The 15565-nt window shown below is 33.6% G+C and overlaps 2 protein-coding genes across 2 annotated transcripts; both read right to left on the reverse strand.

Moving 5' to 3' along the window:
* Positions 1–121: 121 nt before the first annotated feature.
* On the reverse strand, positions 122–5342 carry LOC144852645 (calpain-2 catalytic subunit-like). The gene is made up of 18 exons (XM_078710569.1): positions 5047–5342; positions 4672–4759; positions 4296–4545; positions 3940–4183; positions 3640–3734; positions 3418–3495; positions 3153–3313; positions 2698–2834; positions 2163–2365; positions 1938–1983; positions 1766–1831; positions 1619–1676; positions 1464–1522; positions 1235–1303; positions 1071–1149; positions 829–945; positions 576–634; positions 122–321 (listed from the first exon to the last, which is right to left on the reverse strand). The coding sequence occupies exons 1-18, from the start codon at positions 5242–5244 to the stop codon at positions 295–297; spliced, it is 2034 nt and encodes a 677-aa protein (XP_078566695.1). The 5' UTR covers positions 5245–5342; the 3' UTR covers positions 122–294.
* Positions 5343–6876: 1534 nt separating this feature from the next.
* LOC144852124 (sorcin-like) lies at positions 6877–13760 on the reverse strand. Its single transcript, XM_078709842.1, has 10 exons — positions 13658–13760; positions 12962–13010; positions 12458–12535; positions 11924–11981; positions 10714–10772; positions 10293–10361; positions 9381–9459; positions 8825–8941; positions 8445–8503; positions 6877–7394 (listed from the first exon to the last, which is right to left on the reverse strand). Exons 1-10 carry the CDS (start codon positions 13669–13671, stop codon positions 7368–7370), a joined length of 609 nt encoding a protein of 202 aa, XP_078565968.1. The 5' UTR covers positions 13672–13760; the 3' UTR covers positions 6877–7367.
* Positions 13761–15565: the final 1805 nt, after the last annotated feature.

The raw sequence follows: 15565 nt of genomic DNA on the forward strand, positions 1-15565 counted from the left end.
ACACTAGCACGCATGGTGCGGAATAAATTCATAATTCATTTATTAATTAAAACGTATTTGGTAAATTTCCAGATTGTGTAGTGAAGAGAGGACTACGAAGAATAATACGAAGTAAAGTGAGTTTGAAAAAACTTTCCATTATTTTTATTTCCAATTACGATATTACAATTACGATATATAGTTGCCTAAATTATTATATGCGTTGTTCTGCTACTATTTTAATCACGACCGATGACGTAATTTTAATCACGACCGATGACGTAATTTTAATCACGGCCGATGACGTAATTTGTCTTAAAGCTTAACACACATTTCCATCAGCTGAAAAGAAAAAGGATATCAAATTAGAAATATTCGAAAAAGTATTGGGTATAGGCCAATCATTTGACCCAAATCTCAAGTCATTTGATCTTACGTCTGGCTGCGAGTACATACTATGTACATACCGGGTGTCGCAGCCAAACCCTTTGATTTCCGGAGCTCAGCATCCTGTAAGATTGCCTCTACTACAATGTGCTACAGTCGAAGAACTATTACGTATGGATAAACTATTACGTATGGATACATATACTTACATCTTCAATCGAAAGTGCCACAGATTTCTCGTTCGACCCACCAAGCTTTTCAAATTTCTCTGCAAAGAATATAGATAACATTAAATTAATGTATGAAGTGGAATACCAATCTACACTGGTCGGGCTAATAGTGGAATCACCAAGCGGCACACGGCGGTCGGGCTAATAGTGGAATCACCAAGCGCCACACGGCGGTCAGGCTAATAGTGGAATCGCCAAGTGTTATACGATGGTCAGTTTTATAGTAACTTACTAATGACGTATCGAAGCTTTGAAACCATGAGGAAAAATTCGTCGTATGTTATCTTATTGTCACTGCCAACGTACCGACTCACTAGGTGCTGCAATATGGTGTCACTGGTTTTAAGACCTGAAAGAGAAAGTAATATTATTTCTTATGCGTGTTTTCATATCTTTATAAAACATTAGGCCTACAGTGCGCAGGCCTACAATGCGCAGACCTATGAAAGGTTGAAGTCGTCGGCTAAAACATACCTGCTCGTGATAAAGCATCTCTCAACTCGCTCGCATCAAGAGATTTACTGTTGTCTTTATCCGATTGTAGAAACGTCATCTGGAAAAAAATCAATACAATTTGGTTGAAATAGTAGTAGAACCCATAATGAATAAATAAGTAATAAATTATGTTGTATACTTACGTCACAATAGAAAGACAACGCCCCAATGGCCATGCCTTCATTGACGGAAAGTGTTCGAGAATCGTCGTCCTATTAAGAAGGTTAAGTCTATTTAACAAAATAGGTTTTCACTAGGACGCAACGCAACCGAAATGACCAATGCTTGTGATTAGTCAAGTTATTTACGTTGCGTATGTCCGTTGTGTGACCCACGCTTTAGGCTAATATGCATTTAGTACAAAAAGGATACGTCATATAGAGCGGCGATAGCTGCGGAAGTTTCGTGTGAAATATCAGTGGGAATTATTTCTGAAAGAGAAAATAGATTGTATATTCAAACTTTATAATTGAAGTAACTAAGCTTTATATTGAATCCAACATTGCATTAAAAATCAATCTACATACGTTCTTTTTTCCAACCAACGAAAAAAGCATCTAGCTCCGAGTTGTCCATCAAGCCATCCTATAAACAGAAGAGTAAAACAGTATAAACAGGGAAGACTGATATACTATAATTAGTGAAAATGTATGTCAACAGTCTTGTCTACTTACCGCACCGGCTTTTTCTTTAAAGAAAGATTCAATAATCGATGCCATCATAGGATCAAGATCGTCAAACTGAAATTGTAATATTTACAATACATTATAGAAGTATACACTATTAAGAAGTATAGGTTTTACTATTTATTTTGTTTCATTACAATAATAAAGGTCCATAGCTTACATTTTTCGTTAATGTTGGTGTGTAGACGGTTATGCAACTTGCCGATCTAAAAAGAAATCACAATTTAGTAGAGACCATATAATATTAAAACAATAGGCCTATATTATTACAGTAGCGCTCAATGTGAACGCAGGCTACAGAGCTCAACCAAATTAAGCTGTACGGATTATTTACAGAGTGGTAGGTGAAATCGCCCACCCACCGTCCATATTAGTCTATACTTACGCAGTCTTGGAAGAATATCCAGAGAAGAAACGCAACAAGAACGGAATTTCTTTGTCCTTATTAAACGTTGATGGAATGACGACGTAGTTACCCGGATCAAGAGTCATAAACAGAGTAATTTCTCGTATTCCCTCTTTGTGTACAAATGAGTGTAGTGGTTTGTTGTTTTGAAGGAACTTGCTGTCGATTGGAGAGTCTTCAGTCTGTGTACAAATTGGAAATTCATCAGTTAAATGTGTAGTTTCGCAAAGTTTCATTTTCGCAAAGTTTCATTTTCGCAAAGTTTCATTTTCGCAAAGTTTCATTTTCGCAAAGTTTCGTTTTTTGCAAAAGTTCGCAAAGTTTCGTTTTTTGCAAAAGTTCGCAAAGTTTCGTTTTTTGCAAAAGTTCGCAAAAGTTTCGTTTTTTGCAAAAGTTCGCAAAAGTTTCGTTTTTTGCAAAAGTTCGCAAAAGTTTCGTTTTTTGCAAAAGTTCGCAATGTTCGTTTTTTGCAAAAGTTCGCAAAGTTTCGTTTTTTGCAAAAGTTCGCAATTACCTTGTATACATCGAGACCAATGTTATATCCATCCCACGAGGTTTCTTGTCTGCCTCTTCCAACTGCCATCAGAGAGACAACCACTAAATCACCATCATCGTCAACCTTTATATTGTATTGGGGGTTGTTATGGAAATCTACAAGACACAAATACAGATATATCAATTTCGGTAAGTTTTTTGTTTTTTATATTGTAATTTTGTAAAAATTTCGGTAAGTCTACATTTTTGTTTTTTATATTGTAATTTTATAAATAAAACCGAAAGTAAAGTAATAAGCAACTGTTTTTGTAAATAAATTCCTATTTTGTAAAACTTTTCCAAAAGAAAAATCATAATATTAGTAGTATATAATTACTTGTGTCTGTAGAATATTCTAATAATATTTTAACGTAGGCTTACATGGTTCGTTTCATAGCAAAATCTAATGTTAAAAAAATTCTGCAGATCACTTACTTTCTTTGTTAGCCTCATAACGTCCCATTGCAGTCGAACCCTTCTGCCATTTATTGAAATGCTCGGTTACAGTCCATTTTGCCTCCTTTTCAGACAGCTCCGGTGGAACATGGAGAATCCTTAGCTCTTTGAATCTTTTCAGAACATCTTTGATATCCATCCTTAACAAGTATTGGAACAGTTTAAATGATACATCGAATATCATGAAAAAAAAAATAGAAATTAGGCCTACATGGTTTTATTTAATTAGTATACTATTATTTACCAAAAATCGCCATCCACTTTGCTTTTTATTTTAAACTCTTCCTTGATTTCGGCACTCAACGACTTCATCTCTTTCGACCTGAAATGTTCAATGTGGTTTTATTTTTAAAAAATGGTACACTAGCTTGATGAATCTTTCTTTCACCTTTCTTGTCGTGCGCAAGAAACATTGCGCGTTTAAGTAAAAATATTGTCGGAAAGACGCACACAGATATCTACTTACTCGTCACCCCAAGGTCCAGTCCATTCACAACGTTCTGTACTGAGAACTCGAATGATATTTGCCCAACACATAATGTTATTGTTGTTGTACATTACCTAAAAGATGGTAACAAAATAAGTACTTGGTCCATTTCATTTATTATTCAGTACAAAGATATCCCAATATTCAGTGTTGCCATTTCTATATAAATCTATTGAAACGGTATAGTGAGGATTTTGGTAAGGATAACCCAATACGTTTAGATATAGATATGTTAATACCAATGATTGGCTTAAATATTTTATCAAGGCTGTAGCTTACTTTTTTCACGCTTCCATTTAGAATGTACAATGTTTTTGGTTTGAGACCACAATAATCCGAATGTCCGAAAGCTAAAGTAGCGGTCACTAGTGATCCAGTTTTTCTGCACATTTTCAATTTTGAACAAAGTGTAGCCTCTGTACAATCGGACACTTGTACTCTCTCAACAGTACCGCCAGATAGATCGATCAACGCTTCAGGAATCTCAAAAGTACAATCCATCGCTTCGTAACGCATTAATAGCCTTTAGAAAAAATGTGAATACAGTGATTCTGATTGACAGTGATATGATCATGTTATAGAATATTATTTTCATTATTATAATCTAGGTTAACATTATCTAATTGATAGCTTACTTGGCCAATGCTTTTTCCATGAGAGGAGCCCAGAATTCATCTTTTGATTGGCAGCGACCGAACATCAGTTTACCATCCAGTGTTGGCAGTCGATCGTCAATTACAATTTCATACCAGGATCCAAATCTCCAGAATCTGAACCTAAAGATGCCTTTGTAGTTGTCTTTGAACGACTGTTCAGGACAGCCGTAGTTGAGTATTGACGGAACCAGTGTCATCCCAGCCAATGCGTTCATGAATGACGCGTTTGCTGTAGGAAAATTTAGTAAACACAAACGTTACATTGTATTTTGTTGCAAAGCGTTTTGCTCCATTACCTATTGATTGTAAAATAACTTTATACTGAATTTATAAATTAAAGACACCAAAGTCTTACCAAGGCCTTCATCTCCTGCTAAAATAACCTCATTAAATGATGCTCCATCTTTAAAGAAGAAGGGTTCCTGCTTGCCTTCTAAGATTTCCTAGAGAAAACACACGGTTTTGTCAGTTTATTTTTGGATGGAATCCAAAATGTTAGGCCTAGTTAAATTGCAGCAGATTGAAATGTTCTAGCTAGCTTCTATGCCCTAGGCCGTTGCAAATAAAAATCGTGTGGGTTTCATGGAGTAGTTATTTCCACATTTATATTATAGTTACCGCCTAAATAAATTATGGCGAATATAATTGCATACCCATGAATATGCCTAGTACAACTTTTTAATGTTAGTTATTGTAAGTAGTACTATTTATATTGAATAGAAACGCTTACTTTTGGACGTAGCCACCTGATGTCATTTCGCCTCTCGTAGAAGTCAAACAAATATGTGTCTTCTTTGACGAAGATAGACTCGTTACATGCTCCAAAACGGGGATCTTCGAATAGGTTATCCTTATTGTACTGACTATCCGCTATCAAATCAGCATACGTTTGGTTCCAAAGCGTGTTTACTTGTGTCGACACAGCCATGCTAATACACGTGAAACTCGAATAAGTCCGATTGAAATAGGTGGGTCTATGGTAAACCGACAGGACGTGTTGTCTCGACGAAAGCAGCGTTAAGACTAAATGTACAAACCAAAACCAGGTCTATACGCCATGTTTCTGCAACTCCCGTGTTTTGATTGGATGAAATTGTACCATGTGACACATACCACACCTGCATAATTATTACCAGGTGAGTTAATACGCTGGCTGGCCAATGACTGAAGCTAAATTTAAATGCAAACTGTATGACTACATAGACATTTATGTTGGAATAATACATGCCACATTTGTGACGCGTTACTATTAAGTCAATAGCATACTTATTTCCACGTTACTGGTATTCGTAGTAATGAAATGTCATGTTTGTTAACGCGTTACTATTGATATTCCATATGTGTTGACGCGTTATTATAAATTAGACATTAGACAAACTTGTATTGTTGAGGTGCACCTGTTTAGGCCTAAGCCTGATACTTTCGAACCCCCAGACAGCACCAGCTTACGCCTCTGTGAGGTAGCAAGAACTTGCATTATTAGGCTACTATTTTTCGTAGCAATGGAATATTACAGACTCGCTTATGTTTGTTATTGTGTATGGTTACCCACAAAGAAGCTTGGCTCAATAAGAAGAAGATGTTAATGTAATTCTATCGGAATAACACCAATGTAAGTAAGCTCAACCTTTATATTGAAACATTAGGCAGTATAAATATTTAGATTGAAGTATTACTTATTTACCAAATTACAATAAGTAAATTTTAGAATGATCTCTGCTTTGATAAACCAGAATACCTTGATGTTCTTGTGTTTAACGAACCAAGTCTATTCAGCCCTTTATGTGAAATAATAGTTATTTTCTAGCCTAGAATAGTGGCATTGATTTAGAATGGTGGGTAATGAGTAACATTGGATTAAGGTATAGAAAAATAGCCATGAATACACACACAAAAAAAACATTACTCAAGGATAAATGGCAAACGAAATACACTAGTAGTGTATCAGTAATTTACTTATTTCATGCCTTTAAACATTTACAGCAAACATTAAAATAAGATTCTCGACACAAAGTTAAATGATATATAATGTTATTGTTACTATGAACTGTTTTTATAGAATTGTGGTAAGGAGATTATTAGGTGTTATGCGAGATGAAATAATATGAGTTAAAGAATTTAGGTTGTAATTGAAAGTAGTATTCATACTGAATTAACAAGGCCATTTACATGGCGGTAGTCGCGTGCGCAAATTTGAGCTAGTGTTTACCGACCGACCGACATAGTGAACTATTATAGAGTCGCGTTGCACGCGACTAAAACGTTTGAAAATTCCGCGGCGTCTTCTGCCAGTTGTTGCTTCCTTGCCGGCAAACAATGACGTAATTCATAACGTGTCCTTTGGATGCCATTGTTTTACTGTAAGTGACGTCACACCCACACAACTACATTTTTAAATGGAGCAAAAACAATAAATGATCAGTAATAGGACATATTCACTCCCTGAAACTTGTAGCTCCGTGTGACGTGTTAGACAAAAGACATCTTTACATAACAGAATTTTATTTATTGTTAAAGAAACAGGTTTGTGAAGTTGTACAACAAAAACTAATAAACAATATAAAAGATACAAGAAACTTTATTTGTCTTCGTGACAGCAATTCCAATTAAAAAGAATCATATAAATGTCTATAAAAATGGCAGTAATATTTAAAAAAAATTAGTTAAAACCGTAAGGTTACAAATTACAGTCTAGAGACACCGGTGTTAAAAATATTATTAGAATTTGGTAAAGACGAATTTCTAAAAAGACTATATAGATTTATGATTTGGAGTAGATTTACGGCAGTCTAAAATCATTTATTCTTTTACTGACATACTATATATTAATTACCATTCAACAAACCTATTTATTTCCTAACTTACATATTCCTGAGCATTGTCGCAAAGAAACACGTATACAATTTACACTCGTTCTTGGTTCAAATTTCAGACCATAGACAATAAACTAAAGCAATTTTTAAAACTTAATTTTAATTTCAATTATGAATGAAATATAACATAGTGTTGTGCGTTGTAAGAGTCTACACTCTTAATATCTGAATAAATCTCCTAAAGCTTGACACACATTTCCAACAACTGAAAAAGAACAAAAAGAGAAATGTGTATACAAGTAATAGACCACCCACACGAAAACATGTATTGACTTTCAACGTACGGTACAGTATTGTCACAATAAAGCAAGAACAACAAGTAAACAATTGAAACACAGAACAAAAATAATAAATGTTTTAAAAAAAAGATATGAAAAGCATAAACCACCAAAATCATAGACCAGCTGAGACTACATGCGTCTAAGAAACATGGACGAATTTGGTTGTTAATTATTGATGATGTTTGATGATGGAGGTCTTTTAACCATGGCGGCCATTTTAATTTCAATATGGCGGCCACTAGGGGTCTTGCTTTTTGGTCTCTATTTGTTGAGATCATTTGGTAGCTGTGGGAAGTTGACACAAGTACACGATTCTTCTCTAAAATCAAACTTAGCCACTCTACAGTACTAATCCTAGTAGATCATAGAGTTTCGTTTTTAGAACGTTTGTTATAGTGGATAATTTATCTATTTATTCCAAATTCGACACATTAATCGTTATTGGCTATGGCGTGTCTAGAGTTTAACATGGGCAAAGCCCAACATAGACTTAGTTATCTCTAAAGCCTGGTTCAATACAATTGCAATTGAAATATAAATATATAAAAGATAATTATGAAATGTTATTTTGCACAAGCAAGTGAAAAGCAGTGTTGTAATAGTAGTCGTGCTAAAAAAAATAGTCAAAACAGAGGACGCTATAGGAAATTCACTCATGAATCTAAAATGATAATGTATTGTCCCCCACAAACATAAAAAATGAAGATCATTCAATAGGTAATTTTGCAGTTTAAAAAAATTTATTAAAAAAACTATCATAAGAAAATATTTCATAAATAAACATTAATAAACGGTTAAATAGAAAATCCATTACATTGTCTTTTTTCAGGTAAAGAAATTAGTTTTCGATTCAATTTTAGGTAAAAGTTTTTATGTGACGTTAAAATAGCATATTTTTTATAACACATAAGTTATCGTCTATCGATATCGTCCTAGTATAAATAGGGCTTAAGTACACCGAATGATTTACTTACATCTTCAAGCGATAAGGTCACAGATTTCTTAGACGACCCACCAAGCTTTTCAAATTTCCCTGTAAGAAATATGTTAATATTATTTTCACTTACGCTGGAATCATCAAGCACCATAAAGTGGTCCTGCTTATAGTGGTATCGTACGTTATACGGTGGTCGTGTGAATAGTGAAATCAGTAAGTGTCATACGATGTTCGAAATAATGGTGGAATCATCAAGCGTGGTCGGACGAATAGTCAGGGTGTCATAGTGGTTGTGCTTGTGGAGGAATCATCAAGATGTGAACTCACAGATTGAATAATTTGTCAGTAAACTTCTCTCTTCCACTATTACAATACTAAACAAAAATACGAAAGAATATAAGACATAGATTAACTTACGAATTACATAACGAATCTTTGAAACCATGAGGAAAAATTCGTTGTATGTTATCTTATTGTCACTGCCAAGGTATCGACTGATAAGATGTTTGAGTACGGTGTCACTAGGTTTAAAACCTGAAAGAAAACATATTATAATTCATTTAATTAATCAAATCTGTATAAAAAGACGTTGGACATAGGCCTATACATAGCAATGTTTTAAGAATAAAGCTGCTTTCACATCGCACCCGAAGAAAAATATCATGGAAAATGGGTTCAGTGGTAAAACATAGGATCGTTCACACCAAATTCGTACGATTTGAATTCGTACCACCTGATTAGAGCTCCGTATTCGTAGCGATGGATTAAGAAGCTACTTGTTTCCTGAAATCGTACGATTTTTTTCTTTTGTCCAAACAGCAGTGAGCATGAATGACCTCCCGTGACAACGGATAATTCGTGGTTGATGTGAAAGTACGCTGAACGTTCGCAATATTTTTCTCAGAATCCGGGCGTGATGTGAAAGTAACTTAAGGCAGGTGTGGTTGTATTGAGGCCATGGGGACTTTCTTACCTGCGTTTGTTAAAGCAACTCGTAACTCGCTCTCATTAAGAGATTTACTTTCGTCTGTATCGTCTATTTTAAACCTCTCCTGAAAAGTCAGTAGACATTTTATAAAATAATTCTTATCGTTCCAAGACAAACTAAAAGTGCTTGGACAGAACATACACAATTGTATAAACATATAGAACATTCCATATTTAAAAGTATTACATAAATCAAAATTCATTCATCACAAAGATGTATATTGTGTATTCTTAAAAAATGTATATTTTTAGCATGCTTGGGAAAATTGTACTCATTTATTTTATGTATAATAATATATATATAAATTCAAAAGCAAATTATTAAAAAAAATGACCATACTGTGGGTATCTGTGGCTGGATCTCAATGGAGATACAACATAAAATAAGCAAAAATCTAAATCAAAACGGTAAATTAAAATAGCAGAGCAAGTGAGAGTAGTTGGACAAAATTGAGAATATGAAGCAGACAAGCTCTGCTGAGTGGACTGGAATAAAGAAATAAAAACAGAGGCGGCACAGCTAGGCTGGTGAATAGAGGGTGGCGGAAGTAAGAGTAGAAAACAATGAAGATAGCTTGGTAGACAATTTAGAAATGTAACTAAAATACAACTCAAATGGTTGTTAATATTGGAAATTAAGTAGTCGATGAAATAATTTTACCGATCTGGGAGTGTGTTCCTAATGTTAAGTCCAAAAGGTTTTGTCGTTTTATAGCCAATCTGCAGGCAGTACTGTTTTGATCTTATTTATACAAATATAAAAACATCCCATCTAAAAAAATCTTCTAACAAGAAATAAATTTTAGATACAGCAAGGAAAAGTTTATGTGCAAAATAATTTTAGTGAAATCATAGTGCAATATTGATAGTGTGCATGTACTGAATGTTGCATACTTACATCACAGAAGAAAGACAATGCTCCGATGCCTCTGCCTTCCACCACAGAAAGTTGTCTAGAATCGTCTTCCTATTTATAAGTTAAGTCAATCAAACAAGAAACTATGATTACTTTCAATAATAAGTGTATCGGTAGAATAATTAGTACTGGTATTGTCCGCATGAAAAATTAGTAAGAACGCCAAAGTTGTGCAGATTAGTTGTGGACTACTGTTTAATTAAAAATGAATTGATATGACACTGGTCCCAAGTTAAAAGAATGAAATCCCGAGAGACTTGATGAAAGCTAGAACAAACAATAGAGGCCGCTATAATCAATTTAAATAAATATAGAGGACGCTATTATATTATTCTTAATACTGGTCAACCTCTTCAGTCCTAGAGGGCCAGCGTACAGGACTGTGATAGTGACTAAAGGATACGTCAAATATAGCGGCGATGACTGCTGAAGTTTCTTGTGAAATATCGGTGGCAATCATGTCTGAAAGACAAAATGCAAGACACATATAAGACGGTGTTGATTGAAGTACCGGTATTGTCCGGCCGCGAGGAAAATTTGTGTAAGCGCCAACATTGTGCAGACTAGTTGTTATAGAATTGAATAAAATTGTACTGTTTAAGTAATTAATATGACACTCATTAGAAACTGGTTAGACAAAGGAAATTCTAGGAGACTTGATGAAAGCTGGAACAAACAATAGAGGGCGCTATAATCAATTTAAATACATGTAGAGGGCGTTATTATAATATATCTCTTATTCAAAATAAATTTGTCCATAACGTATTTTGAGCAGTGCAAATGACCCCACGATTTAGACACAAATTATATATATTTCGAAGCCTCACTGAATTATACAATAAATGAACAGCAACGGTTTCCGAAGTAATCTTGGTTGCTTTGATCATTTAGTCACCTTTTCATCAATTATAGAAAACTTTAGCATGTTATAATAATATTTATTTTGAACAACACTTTTTTAACAGTGGCTCACATGCATAGATGGTGCGTCCATACATATTACAAAATTTAAAACAAATTACTTAAAAAACTATACATAAACAATGGAAAATCAAAACTGAAACTAAAACATTTTTCATATTTTGATTAGCAACTAAAAACATAAAATCTGACTCCTCAACGCTATTACAAAACTTTTTTAAAACTAAAACTACACTAATACTGTACAACAATACTAATTTTGCGACAGCATTGGAAAAAACACACATTTTAAAATAAAATATATTGATGTAAAGAAACCATTGGATCATTTAAACAGTGACTGTTTATGGTTCAAAAATTTAAATGTTGCATTGGTATAAGAATAATATAATAATAATACAATTTGTACAAGTGCATTAAAAGTATTTTATTTTTAAGTGTGCTGTCAGGATGAATGTTTGATGTACATTTGTCCTGTTTATACAGGTTCCGTACCATTTTATGTTAGGTATATGCACGCTTGGTTGTCTGTGGCAGTGTTCAAACGAGTACATCATTATCAAATATCATAACCTAAATATTACATTATGGCCCAATCCAATTATATTTAGAGGGTTACAAAAAAAATAAAATAAAATAAAAGATCAGTATAATTTTCGTACTAAAATCAAAATTGTATTATATAGGCCTACCTTCCTTTTTCCAACCTGCAAAGAAAGCATCCAGTTCACGGTTGTCCATCTTACCATCCTATCAACAGGGTAGAGTAATTGTATTATCTTAACTGGAATCACTTATAATTCATCAAAATAACGGAATATTATTTAATTAATATTTAATTATTTTATATGATATGTTTTTGCCTGTGAAAGCGTCTATGTGAATACAGAACGCATAACGCACTGCAAGGTCCTTAGTTCGCATTAAATAAAATGCATTATTTGAATAGAGGAATTAAGTAAATGTCGCTAGTAACCCAATGGACAGTATAGCAAGGCAATCTAACAACAGGATGCTAGTCTCTGGAGTTCAAATGGTTTATGTCTGGCTGCGACACCGCGCCGCATGTGTACATAGTACAGTACTGTTGGTATTTGTCGCAGCCAGACATAAGATCAAAATACCTGTTACGAGTTACTATCTTGGCAAGGCGAGCTCATTGTTGTTGTATTGCCTTGGTTTTAGTAGCCCACGCTCGCTTTTGTACAGTGCAGTGTAATACTTACCGGACCGGCGTGTTCTTTAAAGAAATTATCAACTATTTTCTCATATGTACCATATGGATCAATATCTTTAAGCTCAATCTAAAGTTATTTTATAAAGTTAAAAATAAGAATGGTTAATGTGTGTAGATAAGGGTTTTCGATAATTATATTTCCTAGGTGCTTAAAAATATATTGTCCCCTTGAAAACACACATTTTCTCTGAATATACAATCTTAATGTCACATAATTGGATCGAAAAAAATGTATTTACAAATGTAATTTAAAAAAGCATACAAAATAGTCAAATTGACTGTGGAAGTCAATGAGTGTTCGGTTAAATTTAACTTTTTATTTTATCTCTTTATAAGTGAAAACATTTTTTATATAGTTTTAAAACTGCGAAATGGCATATTCAAAGTCTTTTTTAAAATTGATCTTTATCTTTCATTTTTTTTGGGGGAAAATCTTTAAATAAACATTTCATAGTTCATACTACATTGGTTTATAATGTACAGCTCAACTTACATCCTTTACAAATTTCTCTTCGTATGAAGAAGAAGCAGAAGTTTCTTTTCTGAAAAAAAAAATATATATACTTAAGAATAACAAAACTATGGGACGTCCAGTGGATGAAGCTAACTTATAACATCATTTTGTCGAATAATAATTATTAGCAATTTAATTGTTCTTTTCTTGTTGACTGCCTCAAAATCAAATCTCAAAGTATTAAATTATGTGAAATATAAACTAGAAAAAAGCATTGCTAGTCCTGCGCCTAATGCTAAGCTACCTCTTCAATAATTTACCTTGATCAATTAATATGTGTTTATTTTTACCTCTAAATAAAACAAATTTTGGAGTTAATAATTAATATATTTGCAATGTACCATCGGTTTATATATTATTCTAACTGCATGCCTATTCTATTATTTCGGAAAGATCTAGGCCCTATAACCATGGAGGTATTACATTTATTTTATACCTCCATGCTATAACCGTTCGATTGTAGGTACATGGTGTTTTATTATTATGGGTTTTATGTCGTACTCTCTTTGATATAAAAAAATGAATTGTGGGTATAGATAACAGTCTGCAAATAATCGAAAATGTAGATACGGAGAGCATGAAATTGGTCCTAAAACAGATCCCTGTAGAACACCATTACAGGACCTTATGAGTAGAGTTAAATGTAACGTACTTAAATAACATTTTCCGACATACCTTTGTTCTGCCATGTTAGTAAACGGATAAATTATACGCCAAATATTTAGCAGCCTTCAACAGAAACTTGACGATTAATTGTACAAATCGTAACCAAGCCTTTACATGGTATGATGTGTTTTGATTTGATTGGATCAAATCGGATCATGTGATACATCAGATGAATGAAGATACATAACGGCAGAAGCTGAAAGGGTGGCTCCGCTTTTGAAACCCCTGTTTATTATGAAATTGCAAATTAAATATAACCCACATATTTTCCAAAAGCAGTGAAGCAGAACGAGCGTCGTGAAATTCTTTTAAGGAAAATGTATATCTAAAGAACATTGTTATTTACAAAAGCTACTCGGTTGCCGATTGTAAGTCACTAAAGATGTATTGTCCCCCTGGAAATTTTTGTTGTTGTTGAATATGCCATTTTAATGTAGCCTAATAGTTATCCACTTTGACCAAAAATTGGATCGAAAACAAAATGTATTTACCTAAAAAACTGTAATTTAAAGCAAAAAATATTCAAATTGGTTGCCAGCCAGTGGGTTTTTGGTTGAATTTAAGCATTTTGTCATTTTATAAGTGAATAATTATTTCCGGGTTTTTTTTCTACAGAAGTGATTAACTTGATTAAAACTACCTACAAAATAATTTATTCAAAGTCTGATTTAATATTAATCCTAATTTTATATATTTTCGGGGAACAATACATCTTTAAGGAAAAAGTATATCGAAAGAACATTGTTATTACAAAAGTTACTCGGTTATCGATTGTAAGTCATTAGATATTGTAGTATCATTATTCTAAAAATAGGACCTTGTCTAAAACAGGTTTTATACCTGATAATGTGTTTTTATCCTGTATAAATATGTTTTAAATAAAATGATTTAAATAAATCCACAGACCGTGACACATTCAGTAAAATGATGCTGTAGGCGAGTATTATTGTACTCGCCCTTCTTTGGTTGTTTTGTTACAAGTTCATAACCCAAGTAGCAAATTACAAAACAGACTCCCACGCGTCAACATGCCAGAATAGAACGTTATAATAGGGAGGCTCTGCAACCACACAATGCAGAACGATCATTATTTGTAAGGCAGCAAACATTGCATGGCAACAAAATTGATATTGAACTTTTAAACCTGTTTTTTTTTTGTAAACAGCTACTTTTAAGCCGGTCCCCTTTTCATATTAATTGTAAAGCGTGTTCGTGCTGACGAACATTTCATATTTGTAAATATAAAACAATTAGCTTTTGACCTATTATCACGATTTTTACTGTAAATGCGAGATAAATTTAACGAAATTTTGTATAAATAGCAGTTTTAAAAGTTATCATCCGCTCTGTAATTTCGTTTTGCCATGCAAAACAGAAGAGAATATTTGTAACGTATTCGTTTCCGTTAGAGCTTGGATGGGAGACCATCTGGGAATATCGGGTGCTGTATATGGAGATGGGGTCCCGTTAGGCATTTGAAATCAGCACTGCTGACTCTCGTGGCAGCCCCTGCATCTAGTATCTGCCTCAGACGTATTGGCTTATGTCTTTCCTCTGGTCAAGGTGGACGAGAGAAGCCCTTGATCAATGTTAGGACCAATCAAGGTGTTTTAAACAGTCCGGGCTTTGTTTGTATCAAACCTGTTAGTGGCGGTAATTATCGCTGTTGGTTTCGATTGAATAAAATAAAAATAAAATAAAATATTCGTAATGGTGAAAAACCTCCCTATTACTAAGTTAACGCGTATGAGTTACTGTATTATCAATTCAGTTTCAGACAGGCAGTCCACATACAATAGTTACGATTGTTTTATTTTATTAACGCCTGTTAACATTGTTTTTTTATGTTAAAATGTCAATACGTATGCGCAGTAGCGCCACTTATGCACGCATACGTATTGATATTGACATCTTAAA

The sequence above is a fragment of the Antedon bifida genome, chromosome 9 (genome assembly GCF_963402885.1).
Source record: "Antedon bifida chromosome 9, ecAntBifi1.1, whole genome shotgun sequence".
Taxonomy (NCBI): Eukaryota; Metazoa; Echinodermata; class Crinoidea; order Comatulida; family Antedonidae; genus Antedon; species Antedon bifida.